Source organism: Myotis yumanensis, unplaced genomic scaffold (assembly GCF_028538775.1).
Source record: "Myotis yumanensis isolate MYYU_CA2020_CCGP unplaced genomic scaffold, mMyoYum1.0.hap1 SCAF_3, whole genome shotgun sequence".
Lineage (NCBI taxonomy): Eukaryota > Metazoa > Chordata > Mammalia > Chiroptera > Vespertilionidae > Myotis > Myotis yumanensis.
The window spans coordinates 199763644-199789106 of record NW_027223754.1 but is presented as its reverse complement, the minus strand read 5'-3'; the positions used below and the strand labels follow the sequence as shown (position 1 = coordinate 199789106).

General features: G+C 37.6%; 2 protein-coding genes and 1 non-coding gene across 5 annotated transcripts in view; 2 read left to right on the top strand and 1 right to left on the bottom strand.

Annotated features, from left to right (window-relative positions):
- WASHC3 (WASH complex subunit 3) overlaps positions 1–17656 on the top strand; it is a 38928-nt gene extending 21272 nt beyond the window's left edge. For all 3 annotated transcript variants that reach the window (XM_070410917.1, XM_070410916.1, XM_070410915.1), the window contains 2 exons: positions 11036–11100; positions 17401–17656. In XM_070410917.1, the coding sequence (XP_070267018.1) occupies positions 11036–11100; positions 17401–17485 (150 nt within the window). In that variant the 3' untranslated portion in view covers positions 17486–17656. The remainder of the gene's footprint in view (positions 1–11035; positions 11101–17400) is intronic.
- DRAM1 (DNA damage regulated autophagy modulator 1) overlaps positions 9614–25463 on the bottom strand; it is a 105603-nt gene continuing 89753 nt past the window's right edge. Inside the window, exon 6 of the mRNA XM_070410914.1 lies at positions 9614–10426. Within this exon, the coding sequence (XP_070267015.1) occupies positions 10421–10426 (6 nt within the window). The 3' untranslated portion in view covers positions 9614–10420. The remainder of the gene's footprint in view (positions 10427–25463) is intronic.
- On the top strand, positions 10303–10428 carry LOC139007935 (small nucleolar RNA SNORA11). Its single transcript, XR_011471061.1, has one exon. It is a non-coding gene; the product is annotated as a small nucleolar RNA SNORA11 (small nucleolar RNA).

Genomic DNA, 25463 nt, shown 5'->3' with positions numbered 1-25463 from the left:
TTTTTACAGAGAGGAAGGGAGAGAGATAGATAGTTAGAAACATCGATGGGAGAGAAACATCGACCAGCTGCCTCCTGCACATCTCCCACGGGGGATGTGCCCGCAACCCAGGTACATGCCCTTGACCGGAATCGAACCCAGGACCTTTCAGTCCGCAGGCCGACGCTCTATCCACTGAGCCAAACCGGTTTTGGCAGCATCTGCTTAGTTAGTAGTGTTTTCTATATCCATACCTTCACAGAACTGCAACTCTAGCTAGGAGAACAGATGACACTATCACCCATTGCAGTCTGTATCATTGAACCCTTCAGTTTCTGCCACTGACATGGGAAGAACCTAGATAGCTTTGTATCTCTGTACTTCCAGGTGGTGAAATGCCTTCCTGTTTTCTGTATTAGTCTTCTAATCAATTGTCCATTCTCCTAAGGTGGTTCAGTTCCTTGAGTGTGACTGAGAACAAACAGGGCTCAATGGGCTATAGATAGAAAGGAAAACAAATGTCAACATTTCCTATAAGGAGTAACCTAATCCCAGTTCATTCTAGAGCAGCGGTTCTCAACCTGTGGGTCACGACCCTTTGGCCGTTGAACGACCCTTTCACAGGGGTCGCCTAAGACCATCCTGCATATCAGATATTTACATTACGACTCATAACAGTAGCAACATTACAGTTATGAAGTAGCAACGAAAATAATTTTATGGTTGGGTTACAACATGAGGAACTGTATTTAAAGAGCCAGAAGGTTGAGAACCACTGTTCTAGAGGGTAGCTTCATTGAACATTGCCTTATCAATACTGGAAAGTGTTTCACTTTCCCAACAAGAGTGTAATTTTTTATTAAAACCCCCAATTTTTCTTGACCTCAGAAGGTGACTAAAGTTTCTCTAGCTTACCTGCTACTCAAAATTTTGTTTTAGTTATTAATGTAGAGAAAGACTAGTATCTGCATAACTCATCAAAGCGTTGTACTTTGTCTATTGGCATGGTCTTGAGTAGTTTCTCACCCATTGTACACTGTACTACATGTTACCAAAGCTGAATTTTAGAAGCCTACAATCTGGATAGGGGATTGCTTGTATTAACAAAAGGGAAGATAACATTAGTATGGTCTAAAAAACAAAACAAAAAAAATCTGTCTTTCTGGGGGGAAAAATCACTATATACCAACAGTATAAAAATCTATTCTAGGATCCCCAAAATAATATTTCTGTACCCTCCAAATGGAGTTAACAGTGCCAGAAGTCCTCTTACCTCCTACAGATAGTAATGGGATTTCTTTCATTTTTAATTGTCTTTATGTTTTTATCATTTAAAAGTGAGTTATTGCTCCATAGCCAGAGTCTTACACCTATCATTCCACTTAAGCTGAGTTTATCTTTTTCCAAAATGTGATGTTCTTTAACTCAGCATCTTAATACTCACTAGACCCTCAACCCTCTTGCGATGACTTCTCTTGCTTCCTTTCTGAATTTTTGTTTAGAACCATTTTATTCTCTCTAGTAAGGCAGAGAGTAGACACATGTTTCCAAGCCATTTTAATTTTTCTGCTAAAATAAGTTTTCTGACCACCCATGTAGTGGTCACTCAGTTTAGATAGCAAGACATAGGAAGTCTTACAAATCACAAATATAGATTTTTTAAAAAAACTTTTCAGGCTTCAATGCACTATAATCTTTTTGGCTTTCTTCCTGAGCTACCACAAAATCTGCCTTTTCCTGGGTCTAGCTATCACCTGGAATATCCTACTTTTACATTTGAAAATAAGTAGTACCTTGTTTTTTGGTCTCCATACCTTTTCCTGTCACTTTCGGATTACTACCCTCTGTGGGGCATGAGTGATGGCAGTTCCAGAAAGGAGTTGTTTTTGTAAGACATCTGGATGTCGAAGAGTACACCCAGATCTGTACTCTGTGCTTCTGGTATGCAACATGATACAGTTTCTCAGCTTTGTCACACAATCCCTTGTGACCATGTTTGAGTCATGTCACCTTCTAAGACCAGTTTCTTCATACATAAAATGATATCTCTAGATTTGTCCTCTATTTAATTGATCCAGATTTGGATCTCATTATTAATGAATGTTCCTGGAACACCTGCTGGCATTTTCTGAGGTTTTTTTTCCTTTTTTAAGCAAGTTTTACACAAGATTTTTGAGTGAGTAATACTGTTGTGTTCCAAATGTGGCAGATAATTGATTTAATGCTTGTTGTTATAATAGTGCAGCACAAGCTTTTACTAAATTACATATTGCTTTTATAACTTAACTGGAATTGTGTACATAGATCACTTTTCCAACAATTCTCCCCCTTTTACTGGCAGGGCTTGGTGAATCCTTTGCCAATAATAAATTGTGCATTGGAAAAGTCCGACTTCCACATTAAGAAGCTAATGACTTGTATTTTTTTAAACCAAATTTGCCAAAACAGTCTCTCGGACACTTAGGCTTTTTTAAAGCTCTGTTTTCTTTGGCTGGCTCCAAATGTGAATTGAATAATCTCCTTGGTCCTGGTGGTTCTGATGCATCTGTTGTCAGCAGGGCATGTTGGCCTGGGGAAATGTGACTTCCATTACCTAAGGAGGACGAGTCTCCAACTGATTATTAAAGATGTCCACCAAGAAGTGATGTACCTTGGACCTTGTGAAACTAATCAGGCATGAAGTAGAGTGCACTTTAGATAAGGTGTAGTTTTTCTAAGAGTAATTAAAGGATTTCAAGCCTTGTTTGGGAACTCTAGAGAGCTCCAGGGTAAGTTCCCCATCACTGATCAACAGTCTGGTCCAAAGTGGTTCAGCCCTGGCCAAGTAACTCAGTTGGTTAGAGCGTCATCCAGATAGGACAAGGTTGTGGGTTCAATCTTCGGTCAGGGCACGTATACAAGAAGCAACCAATGAATGCATAGTAAGTGGAACAAAAATCAATGTCTCTCTCTCTCTCTCTCTCTCTCTCTCTCCCCCCCCCCTCTCTCCCTCTCCCTCTCTCCTTCTCTCCCTCTCTTCCTCTCTCTCCCTTCTTGCCTCCCTCTCCCTTCTTCTCTCTAAAAGTCAATTAAAATTTTTAAAAAGTGGTTCATATATAGTAATAGCTGTGGAAAACACTCGTATGGATTTAGTGTAGCAACTATATGTTATTTCTTTTTGTACTTTTTAACTCTATAGATATTATAATGTCAACATGTGTTTTGTTTCCTTTATAATACCAAAGATTTACTAATCATTATCAAAGTCAGTAATTTTTTTTTAGTACATTCAGTGTTGGGGGGACAAGTTTTGTAGTGTTTCACATTGAAGATAAAAGCCATATGTAAAATGACTGTTTTCCTAGCTACATGTGAATGTAGATAATGAAAAGATGCAAATGAACATTTGTCTAATTAAATGCATAATTTAGCTAACTTTGAAAATTGGAAAGGGAAAATATTTTCTTCCTTCCATCAACTGAATGGTCAGCCAGTCCATTTGATCACAACTAAAAAGAAAGAAACCAAGCTTTAGCAGAATGATACACTAACTCTGAGTTGGAATAAATGGGACTCAAGTGAACACAGTTACCTCCTTCCTCAGCATTCTGTCTTACATCAAGTGCAAGGATTAGATAGAGATTTCTCCTGAGAGAGAAAGCTGTGACAGTGGACCACCAGTCAGGAGCCCCTCAGGTGTTAGCTGTGCTTTGCCATGGCCTGAGCATCTGGAGAATCTAGAAACAGATTACTTTTTTATGTACTGTTGGCAAAGAATTACCAAAATTACTTATTCTCTGCTAAAGTCAGTGAACTAGCTTCTAAGGAAGCCATGTGTGAAGAATTACGCCCGTTTTACCGGTTGTTATTTTTCAATATTCTGGCTGTCTTTGAACCCTTCCCGAGTTGCCTTGAAAGTTAGGGAGTTCAGAACCAGTCATACTGTGCACACGTTTAATGTTGAGAAGTTTTGCTTTTAACTTATTCTTTGCTATTTGATTTTTCTTATGTTTGCTTCGAGAGCAGTAAACAATGATTGCTAAGTTTGGGTTTTAGATTTCTTGTTTCCTAATGCATGATGAAGATAGAACACTGAGGGAGAAGCATGTACTGGGCCCGGTACTAAGTTAGATGGTGGTCAGTATCCATGTGGTAATATTGTGTGTACCTGCCTTGGTTCTTACCTATTTCTACCACTGTTGCCATAATCATATGGCTCAGAATATTTTAATATGGATATCACATATTTTTCATTATAGTTATCCTCAGGTGGCATTCAACTACCATGAAAGTGTTGAGTTGTGATTAATTTGTTTCCAGGATCTAGTTATTTAACCATAACTATTTTTATTTATGGTGCTTATAGTTTCTGGAGAAAAGTATTTTGAATTGTGAAGCTCACTCAGGAGGGTTTGGAATTCTCAATCATAGCTGAAGAATTACCACACACCAACAAGCTGATGTACCCAGATGTTAGTCTCCAGTAGAATCGCAGAAGGATATTCAGCTACTGTACACTTGAATTCTTTGTTTTTTAATAATATATCAGATAATTAAAAATTTAAAAATAATAATTTTTAAAAATAATTTAGAAGTGGGAGAGTAAGTGAAACATAAAATTGAGAATGCAAAATAATATTTTAAAAATAATTGATAAGGTAATTCATTTACGGTGCTAAATTTGTCAAATCAATTTTTTAAGTATAAAATTATGTTTGAAGAGAATATATTTCTTCAGGAACATATTCTCTATATCATATTTTGTGTCATTGGCATAATTAAAATAATGGAGGTAATGTATAGGACAGTTTGTCGAAAAGTCCTTTCAAGCCAAAACATGTAATTCATTATTTCAGTTTATTTATTTTGCTAAATGTCAAATTTACTTCATCTGCCTTTTCACTGTAACATCATATCTCTGTACATCTCTCCTCACAAAAGAAAGAAAAGAAGGAATATAAGCAAGTAAACACAGGGGAAAGAACTTTTAGAGGATAAGTTTAATGTAGTTTTAAAATTCATAGGGATTTCCTTTAAATGATATATAAAAATGGGAAGCAACAAAGATGAGCATTTAGCAGAAAAATATATATATATTTTTAAAATATATTTTATTGATTTTTTACAGAGAGGAAGGGAGAGGGATAGAGAGTTAGAAACATCGATGAGTGAGAAACATCGAACAGCTGCCTCCTGCACGCCCCCTACTGGGGATGTGCCAGCAACCAAGGTACATGCCCTTGACCGGAATCGAACCCGGGACCCTTGAGTCCGCAGGCCGACGCTCTATCCACTGAGCCAAACCGGCTAGGGCAAGAAAAATATTTTTAACTTTGGACTTGGATCTTTCATTCCAACTCCTTTACACAACTTCTTAGTTCTTACTTTAGAAGTTGTGACAAAAGGAACATTGCTGTTAAGGTTCATAGGAAGTTTTTGAAGATATATACTAACAATGACAGATTTTATTCTTCGTGAAATGTGTGGTATAATTCTTTTACTCTGATTCAACTATAATGTTTTAGTTACCCAACTTTGATTTCTCAGTGCCCACCTCTGCCGGAAATAAGGTACTTCACATAAAAGTTTTCAAATTAGTAATGTAAATTAAGTAGTTACTTACTTACATTTACTCTTTTTAGAAGTATGGTGAATCTCACCATAAATATAAATTTGTTTGACTAAGATTGTGGTAGTTAATGGAAGAAAAAATAAAAACCAGGGAGCAAATGAGCTGTAGTAAGGAAGTAGACTCACTGCAGGAGGAAAGACGTGTCTTAGGCACCATTTGCTTGAGGAAGGCGTTCTAGCACCCTGTTTGGACAAGGATCTCAGTGTGAGCATTCAAAACAAGGTGTGCAGTACTGGTGTGGAAGATAATGTGCTTTGAATAGATTACGGCAATGTAAGATGAAAGAACAAACTTCATTTGTAAGTTAGGTAATTTTGTAGTAAGGATTATTTTACAATTTGGAGAAAATGCAAATATGTTTACTGTATGTTTTGAAAGGAAATAAAATAGATTTCAAAATATCTTATTGGGAAAAACGAATGAAAATTATATATTCCTCTACCTGAAGATATCTACATCTTTTGTATTTACTGCAATTTAAATAAATATCACCAGAACTTAGTACAACCTACTGGAATTTTCATAATATTATAATACAGCATCCCAACTTTTCTTTTTCTTTTCCTAGTTCAAGTATATAAATGACTTTTATTCAGTTAGTTGGTTAGACCATGTGCCGATGACACTTTATCAGATTCAGGGCCTTTATTGTGGTTCTGTAGCCAGAGGGAATGCCTAATTCTGGCTATCTCTCTTTAAATAGATACTCATGATCTCTAAGGACATTGAATGAGCGATTCATAATATACCAGTTCAAACTCATTATCATATTGAAAAACTAGTTCAAAAGTGAATATTCTTTGGTTTCGATCAGTAAAATTATCTTTATAATTAATTATTAAGAATTTCATTCTTATCTTTTACTGCTGTATGTGGAGATATTTCTTTAAATTCTCTTGAATAGATGTATATAAAATTAGTTTCTAAAAACTGAGTAAGACACTATCTGAACTTATTGTACTTTAAGTCACGTAGCGAATTCCAAAATGATTTGCTATGAAAATTCTTTTAAAGTTTCTATTCCTAGAAATCAAATGAATTAAATTTAGAAAATTCTAATCAACACATATTTTTAACAACAAATATGAGTTGAGTGAAATGAGGCTTAGCAAAGCTATAATGTAGCTAAAGTATTCCTAATGAAGTTATAGCATTAATTAGGTTGTCAAAGAAAGTCTTTCAATTTTAGATGTTGCTTTTATATTATAATGAAAAGAGGAAAACTGGTCTTCCATAGCATCTAATTACTTTGAAATTCTTTAAAAACTTGAGTAACTACAAAATGCAAAGAACACATCATGTGCTTTTTTGATCCTTAACATCTAATATTTATCATGTTACAAGAACACCCAGGGGAAAAATCAGTCACATGGGGAAATTGATGCAGCTATATTTTGAGTCGCATAACAATGCATCCCCAACTTTTTGAAATAATTTTTAATGGCTTTCTTGATAGGCATTTAGGTTACCCTTAGTTCCCATGCCTAAAAGACACAGGATGGATAAAGTAACAGTAATTGTCTTACCAACTTCCTGGGGCCCTGATAAGGGCTAGTCTAATTTTTATCCATTTTATCATGATTTATTCCTTCACCTTTAAAAATATCTGATGCCCAGTGAAGAATTCTTTCTCCTTATGAAACTGATCTGTTGAAATAATCACTGAAAAGGGAATAATTTACTATTAGTTCCATAGAAACCAATCAAGATTTGTGAGCTTTTTTGCCCACAGATTTAGGTTCAAATTAATGACCCTTGGAGGCAACAGTATCAGAGATAATTTTAGAGTTTCTCATTTTCTAAATCTGTAGTCATTCAAAATAAAGCTTTCTTTTTATAGATAGTGATATTCATTCAACAGTGATTAAGAGATTTATTTAAATTAATTTTGTATCCCTTCACAGACAGCTTCTAGAAGGAGAAAAGATTATTAAGCATACACTTGCTTTTGTGTTATGATTTATTGAGTAAACATTTATTATCTGTTAAATAGAATATTTCATCTGAAAATGTAATCCTAAATATAACACCCTACTAAAATATTACATAAGTCCATAGGTTGAGCGTTGACCCATGAACCAAGAGGTTACCAATTCAATTCCCAGTCAGGGCACATGCCAGATTTTCGGGCTGGATCCTCAGTAGGGGGCAGGCAGGAGGCAGTCAATCGATGTGTTTCTCTCTCATCAATGTTTCTATCTCTCTATCCCTCTCCCTTCCTCTCCCTCTAAAAAAAAAAATCAATAAAAACATATTTTAAAAATAAAATATTACATAAAATGCAGTATAGATATTTTAAAGAGAGCATTATTGAAAATCAGAAGGCAAAGAAATGATTGAGTCCATTCCACTAAGTTAAAATTTAAGTAAAAGGAGCCTGATTGGAGGACTGCCTGCCTTTTTCTAACCCATAGCATCTTCTCAACTCCTACTCATTCCCTCTCCTTGAAAATAAAAAAGTACTACCCACCCATCAACTCAATAGATCTTTTCTTTATTGTTGACCAAGTAGGGAAAAACCTTCATAAACTTCATATTTTCCATCTTTTAGAACTGAATTGTTGTGATTCAAGCTCATAAACTGAGAGGAAAGACTCAAATGTAAGGAGCATTTTTTTGTTATGTTTAAAAAGGGAAAATCATCACTATTAGATTGACTAAGAAGGTTTTTCCCCCTTCTAATCTAAAACTTTAGGAAAATTTCAACATGGTTTATAAAGGAATTTAGTAGCTTGGATTTCATTAACACAATAACAAATAAATGTAAATATTGGCAGTCCTATAACCTCAAAACAGTTACTATGATATAAGAAACTAGTATTTAGCTATTAGTGTTGCCTTCATAATTTCATTACTGTGGCTTCTTTGCACACTTTCTCCAGTGACGCAAATACAGACGTGATTTTTGGAACATCAGACTTATGGCTGCCTTCTCTCTTCTTCATTACTTATGTTGGACAAACGGCCATAATCACATGCCAAAAATAATCCCACAGTTCAGTAAATTTTAGTCTTGAGGTCTGTCGTGTCCTCCTTAGACCACCAGTAGCCTTGTCTCTTGGAGATCAGAAATTGGACACTTCTTTTTGATGTTTTACAAACCAGACTGTTTCTTATAACCTCTAAGGACGAATACAGCAAAACAAATTTTCTAAGCAACATCACTAGAAACAGGAGCAAATCCCTTTGGAATACATCTTCTCCAACAGACCAAATTATTTTTCTATCAAACTTTGTGATATTTGTATTAAGCTGATGATAGTGGTAGAGTCTCTAATAGGGTAAGATATTATAAGTTATGTGTATTTTCTTTTATCGATATTTATATACAGAAACGACTGAAGACTCACCAAATTTTGGTAATGTAATATTTGTATTCTTTTGCTGGTGTCAGCTTTGAGAAACTAAGGGTAAAACTATTATTCTTATACTATCACCAATCCCATGAAATTAAAGTTAAAATAGGGAGCTTAGTTAATTCCATCAACTTCCCTGTTCCCTATTCCTCCCTTACCAGTTACCACCTCCCCTCACCCCACCCTACACACACTTCCTTTGCTATATTTTAGGAAATTTTTTTTCAACCTCATTTCTTCTCCCTCCTGTTTTTTTAACTTCGTAATTTGGTATAACCTTTCTTATGCTTTCCTGTGGATTATGCTGAAGTGTAATAAATAAATCACAGTTGAATTTGTAGAAAGACCTTATACCATCAAACCGTAGTTAACAGAAACTGATAGGTCTTTTTAAAGAAGTATAATGTTAACTCTGCTCTCTTTTCTATTTCTCCTTAGTACTTTAGTGTTTTCTTCTTTGAACAGTTTCAAACTTCTAATTTCTCTGTTATACTGAATAGTTGAATGGCATGTAATTATCAAATAAAATTCCCAGTCTTGTTGTTCAAGTAGTCAGCTTTCTCCTCCACTATTATATAAATTTTGTTATCAAGTGATTATTAAGTATATTTTATTTAAAAATCTCTCAAGTCTTAATTCCAGGTAATATATAGGGTGTCCAAAAATGTATATTTTAACAGCTCAATTTTGAAAATGTATTTTAATAAACATTGCCTTTATAATTATTCAAAGTATGTGTATACATTTTTGGGACACTATATTTTGAAAATGGTGCAAGTTTTATTCTCATGCTTACTTTAAGAGTCTGTTAACATGGAATGAATGCCCCTACGCAACTTTCATTTTTCTGTCTTTGATTTATTGTTAAACTTCATAAGCAAACAAGAAGCCCAGAGTTTTATCTTCTGCCTTCTTTGTCATTTGCAGAATACCATGATGATTGCCCCCATGAAACAGTATTACTTTCAGGAGTATGTTTTTTAAGAGAATTTTGTGATGGTGCTATTTATTTTCATCCATCTAATATTTAGGATGCATTTCGGTGTTCATTTTAGCCAAGTCTTAACAGATTAATTTTTACTAATTTATAAAATTAAACATAGCAGTTCTGAAGATAAATGTATAAACGGGCCTACAAATGGCAGCCGTGCCTTTGCTGCCTCTCAGGAGAGAGTGTTCCTGGAAACCTGGAAACCTGGAAACCTGTGAACCTGAGCGGAAGCCTATGCTTTCCCATCCTCCTCGAGCCTAGCAAGCTGCAGGGAACGTGGACTTTCTCTTCCTCCATTGCCAGAATAAGAGATGAGGGTCGTAAAAGGCATCTTTTCTGGACATTTTTTTAAAGTAAATAATTAATAGGTGTAAAGAGAGCAGAGTGCCTGAAGAATGGCTCTGTGTATAACACATCCAACAGCGACTTGGGCTTACTCCTCACGGGTGGCAGGATACTATGACCTTCCTGTGACATTACGCCCTATACCTGAAAAATAAAAAGTAAATATTTAAAATTTTAATATATTTCCTTATTTTATTTATTTTTTTTCATATATATTTTTATTGATTTTAGAAAGGAAGGGAGAGGGAGAGAAATAGAAATATCAATGATGCGAAAGAATCATTGATCGGCTGCCTCCTACATGGCACCCCCACTGGGGATTGAGTGAGCCCACAACATCAGGCATGTGCCCTGATTGGGAATTGAACTGAGACCTCCTGGTTCATAGATAGATGCTCAACCACTGAGCCACACTGGCTGGGCATATTTCCTTATTTTAAAAATGAGAATTATAGTTAACATATGGTCTGAACTTAATTTGTCGAGATCTGTAGCATTTCTCTGAGAGATATAACTCTGAAGACTCTTCATATTGAGTTTCATTCTTTTATACTCCATTTTCCAAGCCCCATTTATTGAAGAAAATGTCTTTTCTCTATTGAGTAATCTTGGCTCCTTTGTCAAATATTAGTTGACTATGGATGCTTGGGCTTTATTTCTAGGCTCTCAGTTCTGATCCATTGGTCTATTTTTCTGTTTTTATGGAGAAAGCATTTTTAATCATTGAATTATTATATTGTGTCCTTTGCTTAGGGTGTCCCAGTGATGGCAATAAGAAACAAAATGATATCAGAAGGACTAGACCCAGATCTTCTTGAGTAAGTAATTCTTCTAATATAATGATATTACCGCCGAGATGTTTAATTTATCAGTTACAATAAAAAGATTTCAAACGATATATTTTTCCTATACAGTATTTTATAGTTGAGGGAACTACATTCATAAATAGTGTTACAAAAATGAGAAATCTATCCTATGCTGTTAAAACCATCCTTTGCACATTTAAGGGCAGTTAGAGTAGATCAGTGATGAATCTGTATATCCAGAGAGAGGGAATTTGATGGCAGTTTTGTTGCACAGCAGTAGTGTCCTCAAGAAGCAGTGGTGTTTTTCTCCCCATGCTTCCTTTTTCTTTCCTTTCTTTTTTTAATTATCTACCAGATTTTTGTTTAATACCTTAGTATATAGGAATTTACTCTACCAAGATCTAAGTTGAGCCAGATTGAGAAATAAATAAGGTAAAGTCACTCTAGGTCCACATTAATGATTATTATGGAACTAGATATCAGTTTTTGTGAGTTTTATAAAATATTTTTGAGAAATGCTGTAAATATGTGGCTCAGAAATTTGTCAATAATTTATTTCATCCAAGCAAACCTAGCTACATAGCTCATCCTGGATAAATATATATATCTTAATGGATTATTCAGAAGTAGTCTGTTTTGCAAGTATCTGGATACTTGTAAAAAGTCTTTTCAGTTTGGGGTTTTGGTCCACCCCGATGTATTTAGCTGTGTGTTCCAGGCGTTTGTATTCTACTAGCAATATACTGCTTTGTTATTTTTCCTGGCTCTCAGCCCTTCAAGAAACTGTGCATTTTGCATGTGAAACATCATAAAACAATCTTTTTTTCTTATTTTATCTTCTAAAATATGAAATTTAAGAATTTTTTTAAATATATTTTATTGATTTTTTACAGAGAGGAAGGGAGAGAGATAGAGAGTCAGAAACACTGATGAGAGAGAAACATTGATCAGCTGCCTCTTGCACATCTCCTACTGGGGATGTGCCCGCAACCCAGGTACATGCCCTTGACCGGAATCGAACCTGGGACCTTTCAGTCCGCAGGCCGACGCTCTATCCACTGAGCCAAACCGGTTTTGGCTAAGAATTTTTTAAAAGTCTACAAGAACTGATTTCCAACATGTATCTACACTTAGTGTATATCCAAGTAACTGAAGTCCAATGGCATAGGTTGGTAATTTGAACTAAGACATCTCCAGGATATTTGACATTTGTTCTGGAAATTCTTTCTGACACACACTTTAAAAGCAGATGGATTGTGACATATATTAGAATGTGAATTGAACATATGGGTCCAATCCATTTTGATACTCATTGACATATATGTTATAAATATATTTAACATTGACCAAGGCCTCCTTTTTGCTTCTGGAAATATACAGTAGACGAAATACACAGTAGAAAGCTAAAATGACTTTTAAAAGGCTGATTTTTTTCTCTAGAGAAAATGTAATAAATAGAAAACTAGCAGCCCTACAAGCATCAGCAGATGCTGGCTATCCAATCCTTTTACCTCTTATTGGCTTTACGTTATCCCTTGCCCAGACTAAACCTTCATAATCCTTTACTTAACCAGCTACCCACACTAGGAACTTGAAAGTCATCCTTGATTGTGTCCTCTTCCCTACCCCAGACTGTCAGTCACTACGATAGTCTCAATTTTAATATCCCTTACATCTGACCACATACCTCCATGCTCATTGCTGCTTAGTTCAAACTCTCATCATTTCTCACCTGAATTATGATAGTAGCTCTTGATTGGTTTCCCAATTCTCTTTTCGTCTGTCACTAAAACTTGAGTGTTTCCGTTAATACTTCATTCTTGCTTCAAGTCTTTATGTGACTCTCCATTACCTTCAGCATGTAGTCTAACACTAGAATTACATATAAATGCTTTTGTCATCAAAACCCAGATTCTCACTCAAGCTTCATTTCTTCCCACTGTTCCATATCACCTCTATTGTGTAGCTGTAGCACACTACTGGCTCTCCTCTGATTGTATCATTTTCCTATTCCCTTTTGATGTCTTTTAATGTTTTCTTTCTTCTCCATGGAACTTCCTTCCCCCATCTTATTGGCCTGGCTAAGTTCATATTCTCCAAGACTCCATTTAGGTGTCACTACCCTAAGAAGTTCATGGAAGACTACCGAGGGGAGAACTCCCGGTACCCCCAATCCTTCCTTGGTATATCTCACTTAGCAAGTTTGAGGGTATGTCATTGTCTTTAAATGTTAAGAAACATTTGGTTACAAGGTGGTGCCAAGTTTTAGGGTAGAATTCCAGTAACAGTTAAAACATCGTCTTACACGAAAGCTACTCCTCAACCACATCCTGGAGCTGGAATTCTGACCCATTACCTCATAAGTCCAGGCCATTGGTCACAAGGGGCACTGGTTGGAGTGGGGGTGACTCACTATAACCTGTCACCACCACTACTAGACCAGCTCCAATGACACTTAGCCAGATATGAGAAGTGGAATCAACTGCCTTGTTAAAGAGGAATTTTGGCGCTTGGAGGATCATGTTTACCTAAAAGTTAAGGAGCCTCACGCTGGAAGAAAGCTCTTGGCTGATGAGGGAGAAGAAAATGTGCCACCCAAGTGAAGAGTGTACTTTTATTTAGAATCTTAGGTACATATTAAGCCTCAGCCAAGAACTTTCAGTGAAAGATTGTTCTGTTTCTTTTTTCTTTTAAAGAATTAGCTACACTTTTTTTATTAGCCTCAGATAGTAAGACATATTCATATAACTTAGAAAAAATAGTCAAGATAGTCTATACTGAGCAAAGAGCAAAGCAGAAATAAATACTGATCAGAAAATAAATTGTTATTTGATTATGTATAAAATTTCAGTAGCAAAGAGTACATAATTTTAAACTAAAGCAGTTTAACATGCTAAAGGAGAAGAGAGCCTGCCTATTTTCCTAGAAAAATGTCTATCACCGAATTTTAGGAAGTCTATGAAACTGAAGTAAATGCCTGATAATTACCAAATAAATGGTATTTGTTTGCTACTTCTAAGTGATTATTTTTAAAAATCCAAGTTTTCAAAAATAACAATAGTTATAATTAACCAAGAGTCAGTCCTGTTAGTTTCCAATGCCACTGAAATAAAAAGATATATGAAAGCTCAACCAGCTGAGACCCACCAGCCGGGCGAGAATAGATCTTTAAAGTTCTCATAACAAGAAAAAAGTTTTTGAAGTTATATATGGGGTGGATGTCAACTAGAATTAATGTGTGATGGTTTCACACTATATACAAAAAACAAAATGTATTATATACCTAAAACTAATTTTATGTTATATATCAATTATATCTCAATTTTTAAAAATGAATGAAGACAAACAATACAAATTTTGGCAAGGATATGAAGAAATTGGAACACTTATGTACTATGTATAAATGATATAGCCACTATGGAAAACAGTCTGGCAGTGCTTCAAAAAAAATAACCCTAGAATTACTATGTAATCTGGCACTTCCACTTCTGAGCATATACCTAAAGGTGAAAGCCAGAACTCAAACATATACAGGGTGGGGCAAAAGTAGGTTTACAATTGTGAGTACATAAAACACAGAGTTTATTCTTGTATTATTATTTATTGATTATTGTATTATTTGCCATATGAACAACTATAAACCTACTTTTGCCCCACCCTGTATTTGTACACCCATGTTCACAGCAGCATTATTCACAGTAGCCCAAAGGTGGAAACAACCCAAATGCCCATCCACAGATGAATGGTCAAACAAAATCTACTCTGTGCACACAATGGAGTGTTATTCAGCCTTAGAAAGGAAGGAAATTCTGATGCATGCTATAACATGGATGAACCTTTGTTATGATAAATGAAATAAGCCAGTCACAAAATGACAAAAACTATATGATTCCACTTAGAATAGTCACATTGAAAGACAGAAGGTAGACTAGTAGTTGCCAAAGCCTGGAGGGAAAGCGTGTAGGGGAGTTATTACTTAATGGGTATAGAGTTTCAGTTTTGCAAGATGAAGAGAGTTCTGGAGATGGTGGTGATTATTACATAACAACGTGAATATGAAGTAAATGACTACATAAGAATCCCAAACTGGTGCAATTGCAGTGAAAACTTATTTTATATAACTTTTCCCCATCCTTCACCTATTACTCCTGCCAAATTATCTGATGTCATCTACTTTTGCACCGCAATATACCTTACCCTCTAGCTACTGAATGGCTTCCAGCTTCCTAATGTAGCATCGTACCATTCTCATTTTTTCTCTTTACTCAGATTCTCATCCCCACCTATTCCCACATTTTTTGTTTCTGACAAACTCCCACTCACATCCCAAAACCCTGCACAAGTATCTCCATCTCTGGAGTTTTCTCTAACCAACCCTAGTAGAGTGAATTACTTTTCTTTTCACACGTGTAGCTCGTACAACTGTGTTTGTGTATATCACACTGTATAACAATAATTGATTGCATTTCTATCTCCCCCCTAAAATATCAGCTTGTGCAGGACAGGAACTGTTTGGTTTTCATCTCTGTATCTCTGGCACCTACCACAGTTCTTGGCAAATAGTAGGCACATGATAATGATGAGAATAATAATTTTATAATAAAAATAATAGAAAATAACATTTAATATACTTACTATATGCCAGATATTATTCAATATACTTTACACTTAGTGATTTATTTTAATCAATACAACAATCCAGTCAGTTGGGTAGAGTGGTTGAATAGCTTCCCTAAAGTTGCCTAACAAATAAGTAGCAAGGCTGGGATTTGAACTCAGTCCATCTGACTTCATAGTCTTTGTTGTTAACCACTATGCCATACAGCATTATATACATCAAAAAGTGGTTACACACATAAATCAATTAATTTTATTGTTTCACTCTCTTCTAGGCTTAAGCTACTTTTACCCTTTTCTTAAGTAGCATTTATTTTAGGGGAGTTGTGTACATTGTTTTATTTGTTTGAGTTGCCATAGATACTAATGTAATTTGATGTAATAGTCAGATAATTCCCTCTGGCAAATTTTCCTTTTTAAACAAAGTGAAGACAATAAGAAATGAACTATATAGCAAAGAGAAACTTACTGGGAAAATGTGCCTGGTATTCATGCCCACTGCTTCTAGAGTTCTTGCTTCCATGGGTAGTGATGAAGACTGTGGTCCCATGTCAGTATTTTAGGCAGACAGAGCATCAGTCAAAACCTAGAAATGCCGTGGCCAGCTTTAAAGTTGTGCTGTATTGAGTGCATATGATTTCCTCCTAGGCATAATCTAAAATTGAATGGGTTTATATGTGACGACTAGAAAGCAGTGCCAGTATTTGTTCTGTTTTGTAGTATGCCAGGTATGATATTAAAAATATAAGCCAAAACTCAGCCATAATTTTTAATAAGAGTAAATAATAAACTATGCATAATAGTTATATGTCTGACAAAGAAGAGTTGCATTTGTTGGTGTTCCCAGTCTTTAATAAGAATCAAGGGGCTGAGGGTGACATAAGTGGTAGATTTTAATTATTAGGACAGAGCAGCTGTATGATTCCTCCTTTCTCTTGTAGTTTCCCCCAAAGTATACTTTGCTCGCTTAATTCTCTTTCTTGGTAGCAGGGACACAGGCTGAGTGATAGTACTCCCAGGTGAACTGAATGGTTTACTGACAAGCATGGTGGAGCCTATCTAGTTGACGGTTTTAATGACAGTATTAAATTTTATTTTGTTTTATTATAGCACAGCCTTGCAGAGTTGGAGTTTAACCCTTCTCATATGTCCATGTTGCACATAAGTGAAAACATTCAATACAATGAAGAACCTTTGCCCCTACAGATTTTCTATTGCCTGTGTTTCTCAGTAGCCACTCATGAACTCTCTTCCACTTAAAAAATTTCTCCCTGCAGCTTTCCTGAACATGAAGATTTTCCCTTTCTTTCCACTGCTGGCTTTTCTTTCTCTGTACCTCAGGCACTTGGAGGCTGCCTGGCTGTGGCAATGGTCCTGCCAGCCTCCCCTGATCGCACCTCTGTCTATAGCTGATCTCCATGGCAATGAGAAGCATAAAGTGCTGAAGCAGCACACTCTGTAAGCACTGGCAAGAGAAGACAGTGCCACGGCCCACACAGGAAAGGCACTTAATCCCCACAATGCCGGAGACGCCAGGGAGAGCGCGCTGCGGTGGCGAGTGGGAGTCTCTCTCAGTTAAGGACGCAGACTTGGCAGATTTATTAGCAGCAATATTCTAGGATGAACCTAATTTACAATGAGTAAGTGCTTCTTTCAACTGGAAAAAACTTTAAAAACGTTTCCTTTCTCTTTCAGGAAGCCAGATGCTCCAGTGCCTGATGGCGAAGGTGAAAAAAATGCAGAAGAAAGTTCAGATAGTGAATCCTCCTTTAGTGACTAAGATTAACTTTCATAAAAATTACAGATAACACATGTAGAAGTACTTTACATTCTATCAGAAAGAGAGTCTGAAGTTGACCTCTTTTTCAAAACAACATCAAGTGGCCAGATATTCACCACCAAGCTTCCTCAGTGCTAAAATTGTAATAATAATAAAGCATTTAGAACCTGGCAGTATATGTTGTTACCAATTAAGGGCCCTGAACTGGAAAATAAAATAACCTAAAAAAGTTAAATTAGTGCTACCAATACTAAGATGGAATATTGCAGAGATGTAATGAACATTTAACATAAAATCAATGTAAGATTAGTGATAAAAATAGACTCAATGCAAAAAAAAAAAAGTGAATTTGGCTGAGTGAATTATTCAGTTTTTATGACTTTTAGCATGAAAGTATTATGTGCATTTGTATCAGAAGAGTTGCTAAATTTCTGGCAGAAAGTAATATTGAAGTTTTATGTGACAAATTAAAGCTTATATATCATATAGTATGGATACGGAACTTATTGGTAGTATTTATTATCTTATAGAGTTTTTCACCACTTGGCCATTAGTTCATATACCATCAAAGTTAGATATTCGTATTATATTTTTTATCAGATAGAAATTGAATTAAAGGTAGTTTCAATGTGGTTCATAGTGAGCAAGCATCATTATCATCAGCTCTTTTACTGCCTAAACAGAAAAAAATATATTTAATTTGCACAGGTTTAAAATGTCCTCACCTCACCTGGCAAATAATTCTTCAAGAATAATTATTTGCACACAATCTAGAAAATCTGTAAAATACAGTTGACCCTTGGTATATGTGGGGAATTGGTTCCAGGAACCCCCATGGGTACCGAAATCTATGGATGCTCAAGTCCCTCATATAAAATGACAAAATATTTGCAAATAACCTATACACATCCTTTTGTGTACTTTAAATCTTCTCTAGATTACTTTAAATGCCTAATACAATGTAAATGCGATGTAAATGGTTATTACACTGTGTTGTTTAGAGCAGAGGTCTTCAAACTTTTTAAACAGGGGGCCAGTTCACTGTCCCTCAGACATTCCACACATGCGCACTGCGGGCCCAGATGAGTCAGCTGCTAAGCAGGACAGGCAGCGGCGGCAAAAACACCCGGCAGGCCCGATAAATGTTTTCGGCGGGCCGCATGTGGCCCGTGGGCCGTAGTTTGAGGACCCCTGGTTAGAGACTAATGACAAGGGGGAAAAAAAGTCTGCACATGTACACTACAGACGCAGCTATCATAAGCCTAACTACATAGTACCTGTCAGCAATAGTGCAACATTCTAACAAAATACTTTCCATCCACTGTTGGTTGAATTCACAAATGGTGAATCTACAGATATGAAGAACCACCTACACTTACATGGAAAGATATAAATACATTTGATTAATGGTGCTCATTTTAGTTTAGGCCACCTGAAAGTAGACCCTGAAAAAGGACTTGCGTGTATGCAAGTCATTTGTGAGGTGATCCCAGGAAGCAAAAGTAAGAGAACAGAGAGAGTAAGGGGGAAGGGGGGGGGGAACCCATACAGAGGTGTCTTACCAGATTATCATTGGGGACCTTGGGACTTGGTCCAAGGACCATAGCACCACCTTGGAAATGAGCAAGTGCTTCCCAGGATTGTCTGTCAGAAGGACTAGAGGCTGGACCCTCTGTCCACTAGCCTTGGACCCATTGGTTGAAGGCATTACTCCTCTGCATTTATGTGATATACTTAATAGCCTGGGGGTTCCCATGGCCTTTGACAGGACACTTTGTCACAAAGTGGAGAAATGGGGCACTTATTTGAGATGGGTTTGCTGTCACCAAAAGGTGAGTCTGAGATTGAGTGGGACTCTACTACAGCGCTGGCTGAAACCCCAGGTGGGCCCGGAGGATATGTTGTAGGGCCACCACCACAAGCATTGGCTACAGACAGAGCTGCTTCTAAAATACCAAGTTTACTATCATTTAAAATGTATGATTTTCCTTCTTGGATATAAAGATAAGTTGGACGGTAAGCCACACTCAAGATTTCCAGAACTTTTTCATTAAAATTTTTAGTTTTTAAAATCTTCCAACAATGACCAAAGGATAAACAATGACTAAATCTATATCTTTATAGTCTATTGCAATTATAATACAATTTTTAAATGTTTCCTTTTACACATACCCCGCTGAGTTCTTCTGCAAAACTTTTATATCTGAACCAGAACGTGGCTCCTGTTAGAGAGTAAATTGTGTCCATGTGCTCTTGAAGAGCGCCCAGACAACATAACGTTCAGGGAAACTTGTTTCTGATCAAGTTCTTCACAAAAACAAGCTTGATTTCCAGGAGTCGTGAAGAACTTAAATTCCCACAGTTCAGTTCTTTGCTTCAGCAGTTGCTGCAGCAGTAGTTCCAACGTGTCTTTTCAAAATCATTCCCTTTTACTTTTCTTGTTGATAAGATTTATAAACAGAGAGATGGTCACTAAAATCACTTACTTGTTAGCCAGTTTCTAAAATTCTTTCAGTAAATTTCTTCCCCAATCAAGGACTATTTTCTCTCAGCTGAAACTTGCCATTAGTTATCCTTCTCAAAGCAATGGAGAAAGATTATATTTTGTTAAGATGTCGAATTGTCAAATTTTTATATAGATTAAATGCAATCCAATAAAAATTCCAGAATTTTTTTAATAGAAGTTGACCAACTGATTCTAAAATTCATATCGAAATTCAAGGAACCTAGCTAAAATAGCCAAAACAACTCTGAAAAAGAACAAAGTTGTAGGACTAAAACTATTTGATTTCAAGAGTTATTATAAGCTACAATAATTAAAGTATGGTATTAGTGTAAAAATAGATAAGCATGTCAATGGAACAGAATGGAGAGTCCAGAATTAAACTGACATATACTTGACGTTAATTTTCAACGAAAATGTAAAGGCAGGTTATTGAAGAAGGCAGCATTTCAACAGATGGTGATGGAACTATTCAAATGTTAAAAAAATAAACTTTAATCCATACCTTGAACATACAAAATTAAAATATATCATAAACATAAATGTAAATCCTAAGACTACAAGAATTCTAGAAAAAGAATATAGGAAAAAGTTTCTGTGACCTCAGGTTAGGCAAAGATTTCTTAAATGCAATACAAAAAGTATCCATAAAAAATCAAATTAATAAAACATAACACCAAAATTAAAAAATTTTCTTCAAAAGATACTGCTAAGTTCATGAAAAGGCATGCCATAGACTGGGAGAAAATGTTTGCAAATTATACATCTGATAAAGGACTCATCTCTGAAATATATAAAGAACTCTCAAAACTCAATAATAAAAGATCCAACTTAAAAAGATGGACAAAGATTTGATCAGATATTTCAAAAAAAAAAAAAAAGATATACAGGTGACAAGTATACAAAGCAATGCACAGCATCATTAGTCATGAAGAAAATGCAAATTAAGACCACACCATTATAAACTTTTGAACAATAATAGATACAGAGGCAGAGCTGCCTCACACAGATTGTCAAACTGCAGCGGGAAGGCCGGGGAGGGTTGGGGGGCAGGAGGGAGGGGGTTAAGAGATCAACTGAAGGGCTTGTATGCATGCATATGAGCATAACCAATGGACATAAGACACTGGGGGGTAGGGGAAGCCGGGGTATTGTCAAGGGCGGGGGGGAAAAAAAGGACACATATGTAATACCCTTTGTAATGCTTTAAGCAATAAAAAAAAAAAAAAAAAAGAAAGAAAGAAATAATACCAAAAAAAAAAAAAAAAAAATTAAGACCACAATCAGATACTACTATTCACCTATTAGAATGGCTAAAACTAGAAAGGCTGACTATACCAAGCACTAGCAAAAATGTGGAGGATTTGAGGAAAAGTTTATATATATATATAAATAAAACCAAAGAAGGTTCCACATACATATGAGTCCATAAAAAAAGGAAAGCAAATCATACAATGTAACAAAATACAAAAAGTACAATCCAAGAAAACTCTCCTGCAATAAAAAGAGTGCATATTAAAATTATATATTGAGAAGGCACACTATATATCTGAAAAGTAAACCCAGAACGGCTAATATCAAGACATATTTTACTATATGGCAATAAGAAAAAAAATCTTTTGGACATCTAGTCAAAACAATAAAAAAACACCAAGTCACTTCTAAATGAAACAACATGAGATTGTCATCAAATTTTTTGATAGCAATAGTTTATACAGGAGACAATAGCATAACATATTTAAGACATGCAAGGAAAAAATGCAAGCTAAATATTTTATATCCAGCCAAACTAAACTTCAATTATGAACATAATCAAACTGTTAATCCTGGAACTCAACAAAACAAACAACTAACCCAATTAAAAAATGGGCACAGTGGTGATGGAAGGAGACTTGGCTTGGGATGGTGAACACACAATACAATACACAGTTGATATCTACACTAATAAAAGAGAGACATGGTAATTAGCGTAGGACCGCTACCCTTCCCATTGGCTAATCAGCATATCCTTATGCAAATTAACTGTCAGCCAAGATGGCGGCCAGCAGCCAGGCAGCTGGAAGCGAACATGAGGCTTGCTTGCTCCAGTGACTGCAGACTGCAAGGCTCCCCGCCTGACTTGCCGGCCTCTGAGCTACAACTCTAAGAAACTATGTTGCAAATATAGAAGCTAAACAAAACCCCAGAAACCAGCTTTCAGCCGGCCAGGATCTCAGAGCTAGAGTTATACATTGTTTCGATTATAGCAGCGGAAGCCTCAGAGCTAGAGCCAGAGCTAAAGCTGGCCCAGAATAAAAAAAAAAAAAAAAAAAAAAAAAAAAAAAGGAGTGGTTGGGAGCTTCAGTCAATTGCCACCCTGAAAGCAGCCCTCAGCTCCTCACCCAGACTGGCCAGGCACCCCAGTGGGGACCCCCACCCTGATCCAGGACACCCTTCAGGGCAAACCAGCTGGCCCCCAGGCCTCTATCCTATATAGTAAAAGGGTAATATGCCTCCCAGCACCGGGATCAGCGGAGCCGCAAGGCCTCCTGGCACCGGATCAGCGTGACAGGGGGCAGCGCCCAAACCCCCTGATTGCCCTGCGGCTCTGTGTGTGACAGGGTGCGGCGCCCCAACCCCCCACCCCCACATGCCCTGCTCTGTGTGTGACAGGGTAGAGCCATAACCTCCCCATCGGCCCTGCCCTGAGTGTGAGAGTGGCAGCACCCCAACCCCCTGATCGGCCCTGCTCTGTGGGTGATAGAGGGTGGCGCCCCAACCCACCCCCCCTACACGGGCCTTGCTCTGTGTGTGACAGGGTAGAGCATAACCTCCCCATTGGCCCTGCCCTGAGTGTGACAGTGGCAGCGCCCCAACCCCCTGATCTGCCCTGCTGTGTGTGTGACAGGGGGCGGTGCCCTAACTCCCCTATCAGCCCTACTCTGTGAGTGACACGGGGGAGCTCCTCAACCCCCTGATGGGCCCTGCTCTGTGCATGACAGGGGGGAGCTCCCCAACCCCCTGATGGGCCCTGCTCTGTGAGTGACAGGGGTTAGTGCCCCAACCTCCTGATTGGCCCTGCAGGGTACGGAGCCCCAACCCCCCTGATGAGCCCTGCTCTGTGCATCACAGGGGGTGGCGCTGCAACCTCCCCATCGACCCTGCCTTGAGTGTGATAGGGGGCGGTGCCCCAACCCCCCAATCAGCCCTACCCTGAGCGTGACTGAGGGTGGCATCACAACCTCCCGATCCGCCCTGCTCTGTGCATGACAGGGGGTGGCGCCCCAACTCCCCAATTGGCCCTGCTCTGAGCCCGACCAGGGGCTGCACCTAGGGATTGGGCCTGCCCTCTGCCACCCAGGAGCAGGCCTAAGCCAACAGGTCGTTATCTCCCGAGGGGTCCCAGACTGCGAAAGGGCACAGGCCGGGCTGAAGAGCCCCCCATTGCCCCCCCCCCCCCCGAGTGCACAAATTTTTGTGCACCGGGCCTCTAGTCCTATATAATAAGAGAGGAATATGCTAATTAGCTGTTACGCCCTGAGGCATAATGACCAAGTGCCTCACGACCAGATCTCGGATCAGCAGGAGGGTGGGCCAGCAAGGTGCAAGCGGGCTGCAGAGAGCTACAGGATGGGGCAAGGCAGCAAGCTATGAGGGGGGAGGGGAGAACTACAAGAGGGCGGGGCAGTGGGCAGAGAGCTACAGGAGGGCGGCAGCGACCTACTGGTGCACAGATTCATGCACAGGGCTACTAGTATTATTATAGAATTAGACACCTGAAACATATAATTCTATTAACCAATGTCACCTCAATAAATTCAATAAAAAATGGGTGCCGGACTTGAATGGGTATTTCTCCAATGAAGATAAATAAATGGCAAATAAGCACATGAAAAGATACCCAACATCATTAATCATTAGGGAAATAGAAATCAAAACCATAATTAGGTATCACCTCACACCCATTAAGATGGCTATTATCAAAGCAAAGCAATGGATAAAGAATGTTGGTGAGAATGTGGAGAAATTGGAACCCTTATACATTGCTGGTGGGAATGTAAAATTGTGCAGCTGCTGTGGAAAATAACACAGCAGTTCCTAAAAAAAAAAAAAAAAAAAAAAGTTAAGCACAGAGTTACCATATGATCCAGCAGTTCCACCTCTGGGCATATACCCAAGAGAAATGAAAGCATTATTCACAATAGCCCAAAGGTGGAAAAACAACTCAAATGCCCATTCATGAATGACTGGATAAGCAAAATGTAGTATATACATACAATGGAATATTCGTCTTAAAAAAGGAAGGAAATTCTGATAAAGCTTACAACATGGATGAACCTTGATGATATTATGATAAACTATACACAAAAGGACAAATGTCATATGATTCTACTTGTATGAGGTATCTAGAGTAGTCAAATTCACAGATACAAAAAGTAGAGTGGTAGTTACCACTGGCTGAGAGGAGAGGGAAATAAGGAATTAGTGTTTAATGGGTACAGTTTCAGTTGAGGGAGACGACAAAGTTCTGGAGATGGATGGTGGTGGTGATTGCACAACAATACAAATGTACCTAATGCTTTAAAATGGTTAAAATGTTAAATTATGTTATGTATATTTTAACACAATTTTTTAAAAACCTATTAAAATTATGCCAGAACCTAAGAACCTAATTAGGGAATATTGTTCCCATGAGATCTTCCCTAGAAAGGGATTCAGATGAGCAAAGAAGGCTACAATAGAGTTTAACAACCAGTACCATGTACTAGATGTTGGACAAAGATTTATTTGTTTATATAATGAACTAGAGGCCTGGTGCACAGATTTATGCACTGGTGGGGTCCCTCGGCCTGGCCTGTGGATTGTGAGAGGGTGCAAGCCAGGCTGAGGGACTCCACTGATGCATGATCAGGCAGGGACCGCAGGACGGCTCCAGGGCATGTCCGGCCCATCTCACCCAGTCCCGATCGGCTGGACCCCAGCAGCAAGCTAACCTACTGGTCAGAGCGTCTGCCCCCTGGTGGTCAGTGTGCATCATAGCGACTCGTCGAATGGTTAAATTAACAGTCGGACACTTAGCATATTAGGCTTTTATTATATAGGACTAGTAGCCCGGTGCACAAAATTTGTGCACTCGGGGGGGGGGGGGCGTCCCTCAGTTATTAAACATTTTACAGCACAACACTGACCATAGTTGATTCATATCTTCAGTAATTGTCATCATTGCAAAGTTTTCAGTCCCCATATGGATTGCTGGATATAATAGGTCATGTGCTGTCCCTGTCCTCTGTAGCCTTTGTTACCTTAAGGACTCTAGTTTTCCATTTATATGTTTAAGTACCAACCTTACCGGCTTAAAAATGTAAGCTTTTAACACTGCTCTCTCTGTTCCGTATCCTTCCGATAAAAAGTGGAGTTGGGTTGCAGCACAGGAGAGAAATTCAGAAGGGGAATATTAAATGACTACAGTAGGAGAAGAGGGAACCTGTTTCCCTG